Source organism: Chiloscyllium plagiosum, unplaced genomic scaffold (assembly GCF_037043375.1).
Source record: "Chiloscyllium plagiosum isolate Xiang-an unplaced genomic scaffold, Cpla_swu_hap1 HiC_scaffold_18, whole genome shotgun sequence".
Classification (NCBI taxonomy): domain Eukaryota; kingdom Metazoa; phylum Chordata; class Chondrichthyes; order Orectolobiformes; family Hemiscylliidae; genus Chiloscyllium; species Chiloscyllium plagiosum.
Genome location: NW_028270156.1, coordinates 26,057,014 through 26,075,404, shown reverse-complemented (window position 1 = coordinate 26,075,404; position 18,391 = coordinate 26,057,014). Strand labels below are relative to the sequence as shown.

General features: G+C 39.5%; 1 protein-coding gene across 2 annotated transcripts in view; it reads left to right on the top strand.

Annotated features, from left to right (window-relative positions):
• Positions 1–18,391, top strand: part of rcn1 (reticulocalbin 1, EF-hand calcium binding domain) — a 50,814-nt gene that overhangs the window by 26,724 nt on the left and 5,699 nt on the right. For both annotated transcript variants that reach the window (XM_043705575.2, XM_087996357.1), the window contains exons 4-6: positions 2,861–3,039; positions 10,119–10,179; positions 14,574–14,773. In XM_043705575.2, coding sequence (XP_043561510.1) covers positions 2,861–3,039; positions 10,119–10,179; positions 14,574–14,773 — 440 coding nt within the window. The remainder of the gene's footprint in view (positions 1–2,860; positions 3,040–10,118; positions 10,180–14,573; positions 14,774–18,391) is intronic.

Genomic DNA, 18,391 nt, shown 5'->3' with positions numbered 1-18,391 from the left:
AGGGTGAAATTGAACCTGGGTTCCCAGCAGTGAGGCAGCAGCAATAATAACCGAGCGACCATGCCACCATTTGTTATCAGAACACTGGGACTGTTATTGGCTGAGATTAATACAGGGGCTTAACATTATCCTGTCCCTGTGAATTAAAAAGAAACCTGTGAATATACATGGATATGAAAGCCATGTCAAAACCAATGAATGTAAAACTTGCAGTGTACAATTCAACATGCAGGGTCAATAGTGCTGGATTGCAAGTACCATCAATTCTCCTGGAAGTTACTATGTTCCACCTCATAGACACTGTTAGACAGCAATTATAGGTTTAACAATATGTTGTGACCTGACAGTAAATACAATCCATGGAATCTGTCAGAAATAAAACAACTAATCAAGTTCAAAACCTTTCTCTATCAGTTCAATTCGTGACTTAAGATTGAAATATCCAAAATGTCTTGAGGAAAATTGGCAATTTAAAGGGAGGTGCAATACTGCAGTCCTTGTTTTTACCCAATTTAAAGAGAGGTGCAATACTGCAATTGATGAAGAACACAAGCCATGCCAGTGATCCACCCCATAAGTTCAGTATCCACCCAAGAGATAAATTGCAGATCGAGCTAGACAAGATGGAGCAAGATGGAACCATGATAAAAGAATACAGGAGCGCACAGACTGGTCAAATAATATACATCATGCTGAAGGATGGATCTTTGAGAATATGCTTTGATCCACAGCACCAAAGTGTTACAAAATAGTACTGTTAGAAGACACATATTTTGGCGAAGAAAATCTGGAATTAAGAATATTCTTACGACCATGAAACCATTGTCAAATGTCATCTGGCTCACTAATGTCCTTCAAGGAAGGAAGTCTACAATCCTCACCTGGTCAGGCCTACATGTGACTCCGGAAACACAGCAATGTGTTTGACTCTCGACTGCCTTCTGAAATTGCCACTCTTGTATCAATTGCTTAAAAAGTCTCAACAAAGAAATGAAACCGGACGGACCATCCGGCATCAACCTAGGCATCGAGAAAGATGGCAGAAACGTATTTGCTGACTCTGCATTCTTTCTTACTAACATTTGGGGGCTAGTGCCAAAATTAGGAGAGTTATCTCACAGACTAGTAAAGCAACAGCCAGACATAATATTCTTATGCAATCATGCTTTTCAGATAATCTCCCAGACACTATCATTAGCAGCTTCGATATCACCCAGAGAGTTGCCCTAGGAGTCCTCAGCATTTACTCTGAACCCCATGAAGTCTCATTGTTTGACATTAAACATGGGCAAGGAAATGACCACATATCGTCCTCCTTCAGCTGATTAATCAGTATTGCTTCACGTTGAGCAACATATGGAAGAAGTACTGAGGGTAGCATAGGTGCAATATGTACTCTGAGTGAGGGATTTCAATGGCTCGGCAGCAGCACTACTGATTGAGATGGTCAGGTCCTAAAGGTCATATATGATAGACTGGGACTGCAACACGTGGTAAGGGAACCAACAAGAGGGAAAAATATACTTGATCTCAACCGTACCAATTTCCGAGTGGCAGATACATATGTCCATGACTGTATCGATAAGAGTGACACATGCACACTCCTTGTGAAGATGTGGTCCCGTCTTCATATTGAGAATACCCTCCATACTATTGTGTGCCACTGTCACTGTTCTAAATAGAACAGACCTCAAACAGATTTAGCAACTCAAGATGGGAAATCTGGAACCAACTGTGGGCCATCAACAGCAGCAAAACTGTAATCCAGCACAATCTGCATCTCATGGCCCATGGCATATCCCCGCTCAACAATTAACATCAAACCAGGGATCAGCAATGGTTCAATGGAGAATGCCGAAGAGCATGCCAGCAGCAGCACCAGGCATATCTAAAAATGAGGTATCAACCTTGTGAAGCTACAAAACAGGACTGCGTACATGCCAAACAGCTTAAGCAGCAAGTGATAAACAGAGCTAAGTGGTCCCACACTCCCACTCAGCCGAGGACATGGAGGTCCTGGGCCTCCTTCACCGCCGCTCTCTCACCACCCGACGCCTGGAGGAAGAACACCTCATCTTCCGCCTTGGAACACTTCAACCCCAGGACATCAATGTGGACTTCACCAGTTTCCTCATTTCCCCTCCCCCCACCTCACCCTAGCTCCAAACTTCCAGCTCAGCACTGTGCCCATGACTTATCATACCTGCCTATCTTCCTTTCCACCTATCCACTCCACCCTCCTCCCTGACCTATCACCTTCATCCCCACCCCAATTCACCTATTGTACTCTATGCTACTTTCTCCCCACCCCCATCCTCCTCTCATTTATCTCTCCACCCTTCATGCACTCTGCCTGTAGTCCTGATGAAGGGCTTTTGCCCAAAGCGTTGATTTTCCTGCTCCTTGGATGCTGTCTGAACTGCTGTGCTTTTCCAGCACTACTCTAATCTAGAATCTGGTTTCCAGCATCTGCAGTCATTGTTTTTACCTAAGTGGTCCCACAACCAACAGATCAGATCTAACAAAAACATTGCTTAAAAAGCTCAGCATATCTAGCAGCATCTGTGGAGAGAAATCAAAGTTAACGTTTCAGGTCCAGTGACCTTACTTCAGAACAATGATTTGTTTTCAATAAAATTAAGAGTTGAACTTAACTAAGGGATTGCTGAAATATTTGATGTATAGGTGGTTCTTCATCTACTTTATATAGCACTGAGATGCAGCGTAATGGTATTTGAATTGTCAATGGACTTTCACTTTTATTGAAATCTCGATGGTTGTTAAATGCAGTGTGCCAAATGCAGTTGGTCTAGATTGCAGCAACTCACTAACTTAGAACCTGGCCTTTTGTGGATCATAGACAATCCTGAAGAGTTTCTAGATGCAGCAGATCAGCTCAGCTTTAAGAAGGTGCTTCCTCGAGATGAGCGGAGATTCAAGGCTGCAGATATTGATGGAGACATGGTGGCCACCAGAGAGGAGTTCACAGCCTTTCTTCACCCAGAGGAGTTTGAGCACATGAAAGAAATTGTTATATATGTAAGTAAGAAGTTTCCTTTGTGCTGTTGAATGTGTGTATAGAATTGGACAATTGCAGCAAAGAGGAAGGTCATTTGACCATTGTGACTGTATCAGACCTTTGAATTAAAAGGTGAAATAGGCAAATGCTCTTTTTTAAATAACCAGCAAAGACATTTTCGATATCTCATTTTCTGTGACCTTTGGAGTGCAGAATATCAACTCAAATGCTTTATTTTTCAAGAATTTTAAAGCATTAAATTGCTTAATTTGGCTATTGGTCTCATCTCATTTGGAAGGTGCTAACAATGAATTCAGACTGCAGCATGAATTCTTGTTCAGAACTTATTTCCTTCTGATCCTCCTCACCAACCTCCAAAGCCTTCCCTTCCCAACCACAAAAACTAACACCCACATCTCAGTGCTGATTGTACCATGAGGGCTACTGTTGGTGGAAGGTTTTCCATTTTGGGACATTCAGGGTGGTGCTAAGTTGCCCCCACGTCACTTGACAGGAACTAGGCACCACATATACCCTTATTAATTATACCATTCTCAAAAGAACCAAACATGTGTTCCCATAAAAATAAAAGAAACACTGAAAATACAGCAACAAAGCCCAGACTAAGCAAACAGGAACCTTAAACAAGAACTTGTGATGGTATTGACCCTGCTTATAAATCAGCCACTTGCATTAGGTGGCAGTAGACTTTGCCTGCCTCCTATTCTTCCCACACAAACCTCATCGACAGCGTCCTTTTACCTAAAAGCTATTCTTATACTATTAACCTTGAGTAGGTATGTGTCCCATCTTCTCCAATTTTGACCACCAGATGGAACCTTTAATTGTGCTATAAATGTTCTGCTCAGAATTTATTTGCTAAGTGTATATAAACCACTCTTTTTTTCTTCTACATGATCCCAGTTCAGTAGAAAGGTCTTCTACTACAACAGTTAATGGATCATTTCCCAACTGCTACACTTTATTTAATAGTTACATTGATTAATCCATGCTGCTTGATTGGAACAATTAGATCTTGTTGCTGAAGACATTCTTGCTACTTAACAATGGTAAGGTAATGACACCTCCTTGTTTTTCAATTGCTTATATGGTAAATGAAAGATTTTTTTTTATTATAGCTAGTAATTCTTAAACTGATAAATGAGAACAATTGTGCATTTAGTTTAACTAACGTGTATTTGTTGTTGGTCTAAATGGAAGTATGTAGCCAGATATGGCAAAGCAAGGTCTAGAGGGTGGTGCTTGATTTGGTCTTCAGATACGGTCAATCTGAATTAGAGGCTTAATCTATGAAATTCAATAGAAATAATCCAAGTACAGAATTCTGAATGCATTAAATGTCTTTCTCCACCATTCTGTAATGTCCCTGGCGGGGACAACATTTGTGTATAATTCTGATCCAATCATTAACTGTACTGTTAATCATCTTTCTCCTGCATAAGACAGGCACAGTCATCCCTTTCGCATGTAACCTTTCAGAGTTTGTCAGCTTTTAACTTAAACTTTCACTCAGCCAACATCATAAGACAAGGTTATCTTGTTGTTAACACATTACAGTCGCCACATTTGATACAAAAATAGGCTGGGAAGTTGCAATGAATAAATAAGAATTTTACAAATTGATATGGTTGGATGAATGGGCCAAAACTTGGCAGACAAAGTTTAACATTGATAAGTGTGAGGTTATCTATTTGGTCAGAGGAATATAAAGGAAACATTATCTAAATGGAGAGAAACCTCAGAATGCTTCAGTGCTGAAAGATCTGAGTGTCCTGACACATGAATTGCAGAAGACTATTATGCAGGCAATAGAAAGGCAAATGGAATTTTAGCATTTGGTGCCCTTATTTGAGGAGGAAGGCAGTTGCATTGGAGACAGTCAAGAAGGTTCACTAGGTTGATTCCAGAAATGAGGAGTTTGTTTTATGAAGAGAGAGTGAACAAATTAGGCTTTTGCTCTCTGGAGCTTAGAAGAATGAGAGAGGACGTAATTTAGATTGACAAAGTACATGTAGAAAAGATGTTTCCTCATGTGGGACAATCTAAAATGAGAGGTCATCGTTTTAGGAATAAAGAGTTTCAAATTTACAACAGAGATGAGAAGTTGCTTCTCTCAAAGAATCATTAATCTGTGGAATTGATTACCCATGAGTGCAGGGGGTAAACATTGAGTAAATTTAAGTAGGAGAGCGATAGATTTTTACTTAGTAATGGGTTGATGGGATGTGGAAAGTGAGCAGGAGAGAGATGAAGATGAAATCAACCATGATTTTGTTTCAAATGGTGGAACAGGCTTGAATAACTAAATTGGCTACTCCTGCTCTGACTTTTTATGTTGGCTGGGGGAGAAAGAGAGCGTCTTCAAGGAAGGCATCCTTGTAAGAGGATTTGCAGTAGGTTGAAATCTTTGAGGAGAAAGTGAGGTCTGCAGATGCTGGAGATCAGAGATGGAAATGTGTTGCTGGAAAAGCGCAGCAGATCAGGCAGCATCTAGGGAACAGGAGAATCGACGTTTCGGGCATTCCTGAAGAAGGGCTAATGCCCGAAACGTCGATTCTCCTGTTCCCTAGATGCTGCCTGACCTGCTGCGCTTTTCCAGCAACACATTTCCATCTCTGATCTCCAGCATCTGCAGACCTCACTTTCTCCTTTTTATGTTGGCTGTTGATTGTGGAAACTTGCTGTGCACAGATTGGCTGCAGCATTTCCTACAATACATTTTAAAACTACTTCATTGGCTGTACTGCAGTTTGTAATGTCCTGAGTTCATGCAACACTGTATAGAACCACAGTAATATGGTTTATAAAACACTGATTTGGCTACAACAGGCCATTCATTTTTGCATAATTATACTCTTAATCTTCAAGTTTGATATTTACCCTAACATCTTTAGTTTCGTCTCAGGTGGTGGGTCCTTTCCTAAGAATTTTTCATTATTATAGGAATATACCAATTCTGATTATTCTGAAATATTCTCATAAGTGTCTAACACTGCTTCTCAATGATCTATCCTTTAGATAAAAATCCCTAGTTACTCTAGCCAGGTCAGATTTCATCCACACGTAATGCCCTTATTTAGGATAGAAGTATTAATCATTAGGATCTTTATATGTTTCAATCAAGTCACGTTTTTACATTTCTAAACTCTAGCAGATATAAACCTACCCTCTTCAACATTTCCTTATAAAACAATGTGCTCTTCTGGCTATTAGTCTGGTAAATCTTCTCTAAATTGCTTCCAATGATTTACATCTTTCCTTAATTGAGATGACCAATGCAGCACACAGTAGAATCATAGAGACGTACAGCACGGAAACAAATCCTTCGGTACAACTTGTCCATGCCGACCAGATATCCCAACCTAATCTAGTACTATTTGCCAGCACTTGGTCCATACCCCTCTAAACCCTTCCTATTCATATACCCATGCATTTTAAATGTTGCAATTGTACTAGCCTCCATCACTTCCTCTGGCAGCTCATTCCATACATGCACCACCCTATCCGTGAAAAAGTTGCTTCTTAGATCCCTTTCATGTCTTTCTCCTCTCACCCTAAACGTATGCCCTCTAGTTCTGAATTCCCCCACCCCAGGGAAAAGACCTTGTCTCTTTATCCTATCCATGCCCCTCATGAGTTTATAAACCTCTGTGAGGTCATTCCTCAGCCTTCGACACTTCAGGGATAACAGCTCCAGCCTATTCAACCTCTCCCTATAGCTCAAATCCTCCAACCCTGGCAACATCCTTGTAAATCTTTTGTGAACCCTTTCAAGTTTCACAACATCCTTCCAATAGGAAGGAGACCAGAATTGCACGCAATATTCCAAAAATGACTGAACCAATGTCCTGTACAGCCGCAATGTGACCTCCCAACTCCTGGACTCAATACTCTCACCAATAAAGGAAAGCATACCAAACGCCTTCTTCACTATCCTATCTACCTGCGACTCTACTTTCAAGGTGCTATGAACCTGCACTCCAAGGTCTTTTTGTTCAGCTACACTCTTTAGGACCTTACCATTAAGTGTATAAGTTCTGCTAAGATTGCTTTCCCAAAATTAAGCACCTAGCATTTATCTGAATTAAACTCCATCTGCCACTTCTCAGCCCATTAAACCATCTGATCAAGATTCCATTGTAGTCTGAGGTAACCTTCTTCGCTGTTCACTACACCTCCACTTTTAGTGTCAGTCTGAAAACTTACTAACTATACCTCCTATGTACATATCCAAATCATTTATATAAATGATGAAAAGCCATGGACCCAACACCAATCCTTGTGGTACTCCACTGGTCACAGGTCTCCAGTACTCCAATGCAGTGTCACCAGTATCATATACAACTGAAAATAACCTCCATACATTTGCATTCAATTTCCCCAACAGCAAAGGATTGCATTCTAATAGCTTTCCGAATTACTTGCCGTATTTGCATTTTTTTTGTAATTCATGCATGAGGACATCCAGACCTCTCTGCAAGTCAGAGCTGTGCAATCTTTCGCCATTTAGATAATATGCTTTTTTGTTTTTCCTGCTAAAATGGACAATTTCACATTTTTCCACATTATATCCCATTTGCCTCATCTTTACCGATTGGCTTAACATATAAAGAAGTTACATTCAATACCTTCAAATCTAAAGATTTTTAAAAATTAAAGCTGATGCATCAATTATCTCACTCACTACTTCTTTTAAGGTCTTTAAATTAAGTGGAACAAAATGACCAGGTGTTTCTTCCCCTCTCTGAATTGTCACAAAGCCTTCAACGGAGCATACCGAAGAGTTTGCCTTGGATCGCTGTCAGTCCAGAAGCTCTCACATTCTGTAGCTGCAACACAATACTTTTGATGGTGTACTGATAGATTAAATTTAATTTTTAATCAATCAAAATTGATAATTGCTATTCTTCGCCACAATATGGGCAGATCAGTTGCAGGTGGAATTTAACCTTGAAGAGTGAGAGGTGATACACTTTGGAAGAAATAACAGGACATGGAAATACTCAATGAATGGCACGACATGAGGAAGCTTAGAGGAACAGAGGGCACTTGACCTCAAATCCCTTAAGGTGCTAGAGTATGTTAATAGGGTACTTATGAAGGCACAGGACACGTCTTTATCAGTCATGACATAAATTTTAGGCGCGTGGGAGATTATGTTGGAGGTGTACAAATCATTGATTAGACCATAGCTGGAATACTGTGTTCATTTCTGGTCGTCTCATTATAGGAATGATGTGATTGCACTGAAGGGCATGCAGAAGGTATTCACCAGGATGATGCCTTGGTTAAGTGACTTTAATTATGAAGAGAAGCTGGATGGGTTTGAAAACAAAAACAAAAGTTGCTGGAAAAGCTCAGCAGGTCTGGCAGCATCTGTGTAGAGAAATCAGAGTTAATGTTGCGGGTCCAGTGACCCTTCCTTGGAACTGTTTTCTCTGCACAGGTGCTACCAGATCTGCTGAACTTTTCCAGCAACTTCTGTTTTTGTTTCTGATTTACAGCAGCCACAGTTCTTTTGGTTTTTAAGTGGATATTTTTGGGTTGTTTTGTTTAGAACAGACAAGGCTGGGAGTGGAAGGGCGAATGCTCATTGAGATATATAAGATTACGAGGGGCATGGACAGGATGGATAGGTATCAGCTGTTCCCCTTAGTTGAAGGGGGAATAATAAAGGAGGAGGGGGGAGGATTTTAAGGTGAAAGACAATAGGTTTAGAGGGGATTTGAGAAACAATGTTTTCACAGAGGCTGGTGGGAATCTGGAATGCATTACCTGTGAGGGGAGCAAAGGCTTTCTAGCTAATGATCAAGACCCCTGTCACCTCCATTAAAAAGCCTCTAACCACAAGAATTCTCTCTGAATTTCTTTATTGTATTAATTAGTGACTATCTTTTATTTGTGATCCCTGCTTTAGGTCTCCCCAAATGTGGAAAATTTCAATGTTTACATCAAAACCATTCATATTTTCAGCCTGCTTATTCCTTCCGATTATTTTAACTCCCCCTGCAACTGCCCTGTTCAGTTGTAGATTGAGTATTATAACTGTGAATAATGGTGTGCATTCTCCATGACAGTGCTTCTAATAACCAGAATCCATTAGCCAAACAATCAGCACTCTCTCTTTTCATGTATTGTTAAATATTGGTTTTCTCCTTGAATTGGTATTTCTTGTGAATTGTCCTGATGAGTGCATGAGAAAAAGCTTTGACAAAATGTATCTTTTTAAAAATATTCCAGTTATGTCGCATTAGACAATGATTTGACCATCACAACAGTGACCATAGAGGAGTCTATGGTTGGCTGCTGCATCACATACATTGACTTGTCATCAGACTGCAATGTATGTGATGTTTGGAAACAGCAATAACAGCTTGCATTTATATATTACCACTAATGTAGCAAAACATCTGTAGATGCATTTTGGTAGTAGGTTATCAAAATTTGATACTGAGCTATATAAGAAGACATTAAGCCAGCAGATTGGTCAAACAGGTAGATATTAAGGAATGCCCCTTAAGGGAGGATACTGGCAGAAATGCAAAGAGATTTAGGGAGGAAATGCCAGTGTTTTGTGCCTAAGTAGCTGAATACAACAATCAAGGTTACAAAGGTAAAGAGGGATGAGGCCACTGAAAATAAAGTGCTTTGCAATGACCTGATATTATGAAATGTGCAACACATGACATCCTCAGAGCTCTCAGTAGTGTGCTGTGGGAACAATGTTTCCTGTTGTAGGAAAAGCTATAATTTAGCATCACTTTCAAAACAAAGGATCGACCTTTTTTAAGACTGATATAAGGAGACTTTCCTTTCTGAGCATCATGAGTCTTTGGAAATCTGTTCCTCAAAAGGCAGTGGAAATGGTGTCTGAATATTTTTATGGATTAGCAAGGAGATGAAAGGATATAGAGAGTAGGCAGGAATATGGAGTATCAGATAAGCCATGATTTTATGGGATGGCAGAGGAGGCTAGAGGGACTGAGTGGCCCACATCTCCTAATTTGTATGTTCTTATGAATGCAAGTTTTTCTATGTATCATCAGTAACTGTATTTACAAAGTGCTTTTATTACTAGGAAACACTTGAAGATATTGATAAGAATGAAGATGGATTTGTTGATGAGGATGAGTACATTGGTAAGCAATGATGCCTTTTGAATCACTTACTACAACCCAATCATTAGACTCTGATGATTTTCGTAGAATCACTTGTAATCAAAATGAAACACTGGAGGGTGTCTTTTCCCCGATGTAGCAGCAGTGCCCTCTGCAGTAATGGGAGGAATGGCAGACTCCAGATTTTTTAAAAAATTGAAATTTCTGTGCTTCTACATTTCCTTACCAACAATTTCAGCAGCTGACATTGGACAAAACAAACTGTGGGAGATTAGAGATTTTTTAAAATTGCTTGTTGTGATCTGAATGTATTGCATGGAAGAGAGCTGGAAGCAAATTTAATAGATTTCACCAGGGAATTGAATAAACCTCATTGAAAGGAAAGTCATTGCAGGACTAAGAAGGAAGAACAATGTGTAGAAATAACTCCATGGCTTTTTCAAAGGGCTGACAAAAGCTCATTAGCCAAAAGACTTCCATCAATGTTGTATCATTCTGTAAATTCCAGCAGTATCATAAAGGTTTAGACTACAATTAAATGACTAAGATTTACACTTTCCCTCTATGATTGAAATCAACCTGACCGATTTACTAGTTTTGCTTGTTGTGGCTTAGTGAAACACAAGCAAGAACTCCATGTTCATTTCTGAACACATTGAAAAATTTCACTGAATACATTTTGAAGGGTTTTCAATGAACAGTAGTCTGTGTCTGATGAGTTGTGTATTCAGTGTGACATTACATTCAATAACTAACATAAATACAAATGCCAAAAGAAAGATCTGGCATTTATGTAGCGCCTTTCATTATTTTAGTGTTCCACATTTTATAATATAGTTCCTGTTGTCATGGAAGAAACATGACAGTAAATTTGGGCCCAGCAAGGTCCCTCAAGTGGCAAAATGACAGAAACAGGACAATATGCTCTAATAATTTTGATTGAAAGATAATTACATTTTAATATTGTATATACATAAATAAAGGAAAAATGAATTATTTTGACTTTTGACTTGGCTGATGAATATTTCAATTTGTGCTGACACTAGTTCTCTATTGAAGATTTGAAGTAAAATGCTGTTCTTAGAGCAGCCTGGAATATCACTGAAGCCATTTCAGCTTTACTGAGACCTTTATGGCCAAATCTTATGGGGTCACAGTGACATAGTGATAATGTTGCTGGACTTTGTAATCCAAAATCTCAGGCCTGTATTCTGGACTCAAGGATTTGAATCAAACCGTGCCAGATGGTGAAATTTGAATTCAATAAGAAGTTGGAATAATGGCAATCATATAATTACCATCAATTGTTGTAAGAAACCATCTGGTTCATTAAAGTCTTTTGAGAATGAAATCTGTTGTCTTACCTGGTCGTGACTCCATACCCACAGCAACTGTCCTCTGGGCAAATAAGGATAAAAATTAGAGTGAAATCTGGTCAAAATTTAAAAAAAAGGATTGGATTAAGAGAGAGAGTGAAAAAGGGATAGAGAGTTAAAGTAAGAAAGGACTAATAAATATATTTCCAAAAAAAAAGTCAAAAAGGAAAGTAAAACACTACATTTGGTATTTTTAGACTTTTTTTACCAGAGGATCGCAACTTGAAAGAATGAGACTTCATGTACAATTGCCACTTATTAACAATAGACATGTTTTTAACAGGTACTTGTTTTAAGTATAAGCCTTACATTTTATGGTGAGTTTAATTGAACACTATCAGCAAATCTAGCCCAAATTCTTAAAAATAATGAAGAGACCACTTTTAGAATACTGCATACAATTCTGGTTGTCCTGCTATAGGAAGGATGTTGTTAAACTTTAGAGGGTGCAGAAAAGATTTATAAGGATGTTGAGTCATTTGGAGAGGCTGAATAGGCTGGAGCTATTTTCTCTGGACCCTTGGAGACTGAGGGGTGACCTCATAGAGGTTTATAAAACAATGAGAGGCAAGGAGAGGTGACTAGCCAAATTCTTTTTCCTAGGGTGGGGGAGCTCAAAACTAGACAGCATTGGTCTAAGGTAAGAGGGGAAAGAATTACAAAGGATCTGAGGATGGTACATGTATGGAATGAGCTGCCAGAGGAAGTGGTGGAGGCAGGTACAATTGCAACATTTAAAAGGCATCGGATGGGATATGAATAGGAAGAGTTTAGAAGGATATGGGCCAAAAGCTGGCAAATGGGAGTAGGTTAGTTTGGGTTGTCTGGTCGGCACAGATGAATTAGACTGAAGGTTCTGTTGGATTAGCAATTCATTATATACTGCTTGTTTTCCTGACCTTGTTGGGCAACTTGTTAATAACTGTGTGCTTGTTTCTATCCTAATATTTTTAAAAAACAAATTTGCCCATTGTTCTTGGTTGAGTTAGACCCATGAATTCCTCAAAGGCCTTCTGTTGGCTATCTTGACTGGGTTTGCTGCGTGAGGTCGGCAACAGTTTAACACAAGGCACCAAGAATAAAGTGAATTTCACATTGTGTAGTAAATTGTTAAGTAATTGTGATTACCTCTCAATAACAAAGAATACCTAAAAACATTGATTTTACCACATACATACATATGTAGTAAACCTAACCCTCATACATATAGCATCTTTAAAAAGGAAAGCATCCTAAGACACTTCACAGGAGTGTTATCAAACAAGTTCAGACACTGAACCCTATAGGGAGATGTTGGGTTAAGTGACAAAGAATATTTTCAAAGAATTAGTTTGAAAGTAGTGTCCTAAAGGAGGAAAGTTAAGTTTAGGGAGTGAATTCCAGATGTTAGGGTTTTCAGCAGCTTAAAATGCAGCCATTGGTGGATCAGTGAAAATAACTTAAAGACCAAAATTTGAAAAGTGCAGAAATCTGTACCAGGATGACAGGAAGCTGCAAGTACAGGCAGGATCCAGGTAATGGAGAGATTTGAAAATTAGGAGGTGATTTTAAAAATTGAAGAATTGCTGTAATGCGAGTCATTCAAATTCGCGAGCACAGGAGTGATATGTGAACAAGCCTCAGTATGAGTTAGAATAGACAGTGATTTCACATTAATTAATTTCACAGTAATTAAATTCCATTCAGGGCCATTAGCTACCTGTAATTGCTCCGTAGTTGTCATCAGGTGCTGAAATGTGAACAGTGGTGGCTGCTTTCTTTCTATGAGTATGCAGACTACCTTCATCCCATACATACTGAACATATTAAACATATGCAGCAAAATGAACCAATCTAATGGAGCACATCAACTTAAATTATTTTTACATTGTGAAAATGCTTGATTTTAATTAATGGAACAAATTAGAAGGTAAAATCTCTCCCAAGGTTTTTTTTTCCTTCTCTTGTTTCTAAGGTATAGAACCAGACTTCCCAAACCGTACCACTAACTCAATGAGTAATTATGTACTGGTTAGTCAGACACTGACCCATTCAGAATTATTCATTCTTAGAAAGAAAACAATTATATTTAGAACAAAAGTATTGCAGTATTCTCAGGTGAAAGATATGTTGTCACACAAAGAAATAACAAAGGCTGAAATTAACAGCTAGTGTTTTCAGGGTACTTTTATTTTTTATTAGGAAAACTATTGGCATAGTCAGCTGTTGGAGCATAATCTTGTAGCTGCTGATAATTACAAAATATAAATTACACCAACCTTACTTGCTAGCATCTTCCTGATTTTGCCCTATTGGTTTTGCTGTGGCTTAAATGATTCTATGACTGTGAAGGGGAGGATACACAATAATTGCCAAGTCCTATTCCTACTTCGTAAGAGTATTATCAAAAAAACATTTCACATCGACTCACCAAAGGAAGTATTGGGATAGGTGACCAAAGCTTGGTGAAAGGTGGAATTTCCATCCTAAATCTCTCCAAGTTAAGGCTCTAGGCAGCAATTAGGGCCACTAAGCATGAAGTGATTAAAAGTGGAACTTAGAGTTTCTCGTGGAATAATGATGTCCCTACCTCTGAACCAAGAGATCTGCGTTCAAGTCTCACCTGCTCCAGGAGGTTGATTAATAGTATTTAAAAATGAGGTTGGGAGTGTTTGCAAGTTGAAAAATAGACTCTTGTAGCACAGTATCAGTGTCCCTATCTCTAAGCCAAATGTCCCGGGTTCAGTTCCAGATGTGTATAATAACATCGCTGAACAGGTTAATTAGAAAATATCTACAAATGGGCCAGAGTGAAGGTGTGCAGAGATTTTGCATGGTTACAGGAAAGCACGAGATTTCAGAGGTGGAGTGGGGCAAAGCCATGAGGAACTTGAATACAGGAATGAAAGTTATAAAATTAAGGCATTACTGGGCCATGAGCCAGTGTACGTCAATGGGGACATGAGTGCTGGAAGAACAAGATCTCTCCTGCATGCATATTTTGAGTTTGATGGCACTGGATTCATGGGGCTACTCAGACTCGTTTTCCTACTCTTTCAGCTGATATGTATGCACAAGAAGAAGGTGTTCCTGAGCCTGAATGGGTCAAAACAGAGCGGGAGCAGTTTTCTGATTTCCGTGACATAAACAAGGATGGAAAGATGGACAAGTCTGAAATCAAACATTGGATCCTCCCGGAGGATTATGACCACGCACAGGCTGAAGCTAGACATCTCGTCTACGAATCTGACAAGAACGGAGTGAGTAAAAATATATACCTGCATGTCTACAGTGGCTCTACACTTAGGATCATAGAAGTTTATGATACAGAAAGACACCATTTGGTCTATTGCTCATGTGCCAATTCTTTGAAAGATTTGCCCAATTTAACCACTCAACCCAACTTTTGTCCCTTATTCTGGAAAATTAGCCTATTTCAAGTACATATCCAGTTGTTTTTTAAAAGCTCCCATTTCAAAACTCCTGTGTATGCACAACCTTCTCAATTTCCCTCTAATTTTTTTGCCATTTAGTTTTATGCATGATTTTGATTACCAACCCACTTGCAGTGGAAATAGTTTTTCTCCAGACTTGCTCCATCGAAACCCCTCATTATTCTGAAAGCCTCAATCAAATTACCTTCTTCACCTTGTCTGTTTCAAAGTGACCAATCCCAGTTTCTCCAGTCTCCCCACACAACTGAAGCCCATTATCCCTGGTATCATGATGGTCAACTCTGCTAACCCCGTCCGAGGCGTTTACACACTTGCTAAAAACTTATGCCCAAATTGAACTCCTGTCATGGCCGAGTCAGTGAGTAGTAAAAATTTAATATGACTTTCTTCTTTTATTTTTGTATTCAGTGCTGCTGTTTCCAAAGCCAGGTTTCCAATATGCTGTCCTATCTGCCTTATATACCTGCCCTTCAAACTCAAAGACTTATGAATGTGTTCCATTTGATGTTCTTGTCATAGGGTCATAAAGTCATACAGCATGGAAACAGACCCTTTGATTCAACTCATCCATGCTGACCAGATTTCTCAAACTAAAGTAGTCCCTGCATTTGGACCATAACCCTTTAAATCCTTCGTGTTCATGTACCTGTCCAGATGTCTTTTAAATGTTATAACTGTATCTGCATTTAGCACTTCCTCTGGCAGTTCATTCCATATATGAATCTGTGTGAAAATGTTGTCCAGTAGGTCCATTTTAAATCTTTCTCCTCTCACCTAAAATATATTCCCTTGTTTTCAATTCTCCCACATTAGGGAAAGACCTTTGCTGTTCACCTTATTTATGCTACTCATGATTTTATAAACCTCTGTAAGGTTGTCCCTCAACTTCCTATGCTCCAGGGAAAGAGTCCCAGACTATCCAGCCTGTCCTTATGACTCAAACCCTCCATTCCCTGCACAATCCTTGTAAATATTTTCTTCACCCTTTTAAGTATTAATAATATCCTTCATATAACAGGGCAAGCATAACTGTACCTGGTACTCCAAAAATGGCCTCACTAAAGTCATGTATGGCCGCAACGTGACATCTCAACTTCTTTACTCAATGGTCTCACTATCTTCACTATCCTGCCTACCTGTCATGCACTTTCAAGGAAGTATGTACCTAAATCCCTGGATCTCTCTGTTAGACAACACCCCCTAGGCCCCACCATTAACTGTACAAATCCTGCCTTTGTTTGACTTAACAAAAAGCAACACTTTGCATTTATCTAAATTAAACTCCATCAGCCACTCATCGCCAAGTTGATCAAGATCCTGTTGTACTCTTAGATAACCTTCTTCACTTTGTGGGCAGCACAGTGGCACAGTGGTTAGCACTGCTGCCTCACAGCGCCAGAGACCTGGGTTCAATTCCCGCCTCAGGCAACTGTCTATGTGGAGTTTGCACATTCTCCCCGTGTCTGCGTGGGTTTCCTCCCACAGTCCAAAAACGTGCAGATTAGGTGAATTAGCTATGCTAAATTACCTGTAGTGTTAGATGTAGGGGAATGTGTCTGGGTGGGTTGCTCTTCGGAGGGTTGGTGTGGGCTTGTTGGGCCAAAGGGCTTGTTTCCACATTGTAAGTGATCTAATCTGTCCACTATACCAACACTTTTGGTGTCATCTCCAAACTTACTAAAGCATGCTCGTTCACATTGTTTATATAAAAGACAAAAGCAATGGACCCAACACTGATCCCTGTGGAACACTGCTGGTCACAGGCCTGCAGACCAAAAAACAACACTCCAATACCATCTTCTATCTCCTACCATCAAATCAATTCTGCATCCACTTGGCAAATTCTCCCTGGATCCCATGTGATCTAACTTTACTAAACAGTCTACCATGCAGAACCTTGTTAAAGGCCTTACTAAAGTCCATGTAGACAATGTCTACTGCTCTGCCTTCATTTATCTTCTTGGTCATGTCCTCAAAAAACTCAATCACGTTTGTGTTGTTCCGGGAATAATGAGCACCAGTATGTATCTGTAAGGCATTAATCCAATTGAAGTGTTTGGATGATATCTGAATCTAAAAGGTTTGAATTGCTGTATCACCTTGTGGTTACAAAAGTCCACAACAATCAGTTAGGTTAGAATTATCCCATTGCTTTTGAAGTGTGAGGTCAGTGTGTTGGGTGGTGACTAACTTGCTGCCCTAACCACTGAGGAAACTCACCACATTAAACACCAGTCAGTTCATTAATTGCTGACCAACTCACTTCAGCGAGTTTCTCAAGTTAATTACAAGCCTCAGTATTGGCATTCTGGGTCACCAGAAGCTGCTAACCAGTCAGTGGCCAGGATCTTCTGGATCCTAAAGTCTGCTGGTTGAGACTGGCACTTCAGGACTGGGGGTGGGGGAGGTGTGTGTGTAATGTCCAGAGACTATAATTGGTGATGGATTTTTGCGGACCCCTTACAACCAGTCCAAATACTCCCACAATTCAAAACCCTCACACAACCTGGCAGACCAGTTGCCCCAGTTTTACAGTCAGGAAAGTAGACACTTTTCTTAAACAAAACAAAGAACTGCAGTTGCTCAAAATCTGAAACAAAAAAAATTTGCTGTAGAAACCCAGGTCTGGCTGAGAGAAAGCAGATTTAACATTTTGAGTTCGGTGATCCTTCTTCAGAACTATTCTGAAGAAGGGTCACTGGAATCGAAACATTAACCCTGATTTTTAACTACTTGTCTGTCAAGGAGCCAGGTGATCAAGGAGGTAACTAGTTGAGGTCTGTAAGTGTTCATTAATTGACCATATAAAGAGTGTCTACTTAAAGGCCTTAATTGATGGCAATTCAAAAAAGATGTTAGTTGGACACTGTCATTATTCCCATCCCATTATTTTACCTTCAGACCCACTGCAAGGAGGGGAAATCATACCCTTAAAGTGAGGCAGGCATGGGCTGTTATTTAGTGAGGTATATGCCTGCTTTCCACTTTTGCAGTTCCTTATCATTGCTGTCTTATGTTGTTATTAGTAGGAACTGTCATTAGTTGTGTTTTTTTAATTAAAAAGCCAGATGGTGTGGTTCCCATAGTTTATTGTGGTATATTTAAATACCACTGTTCCGAGCCAGAGTAGTGATGACTGGGCAATTTCCCGCTAATCACTTTTGAAATTTGCTGTGATTGGTTTTAAGGAAATCATTTGTGTTCTTTAACTGTCCTCTATTTGCTGCATCTTACTGGATGTACATGGACAAGTTGGTGCAGTTTTTAAACACAATTTTGATCAGTTTGTGACGGTGTCTGTTTAAACAGACTCTTTAGGTTGACATTTTTGCTGAGTAAATAGACTGCAATAAGTCCTTCCCTAAATCTCATCCTGTTTCCAAGTAGTTTGCTAATACAAAAGAGTCAATAGATATACTTTCC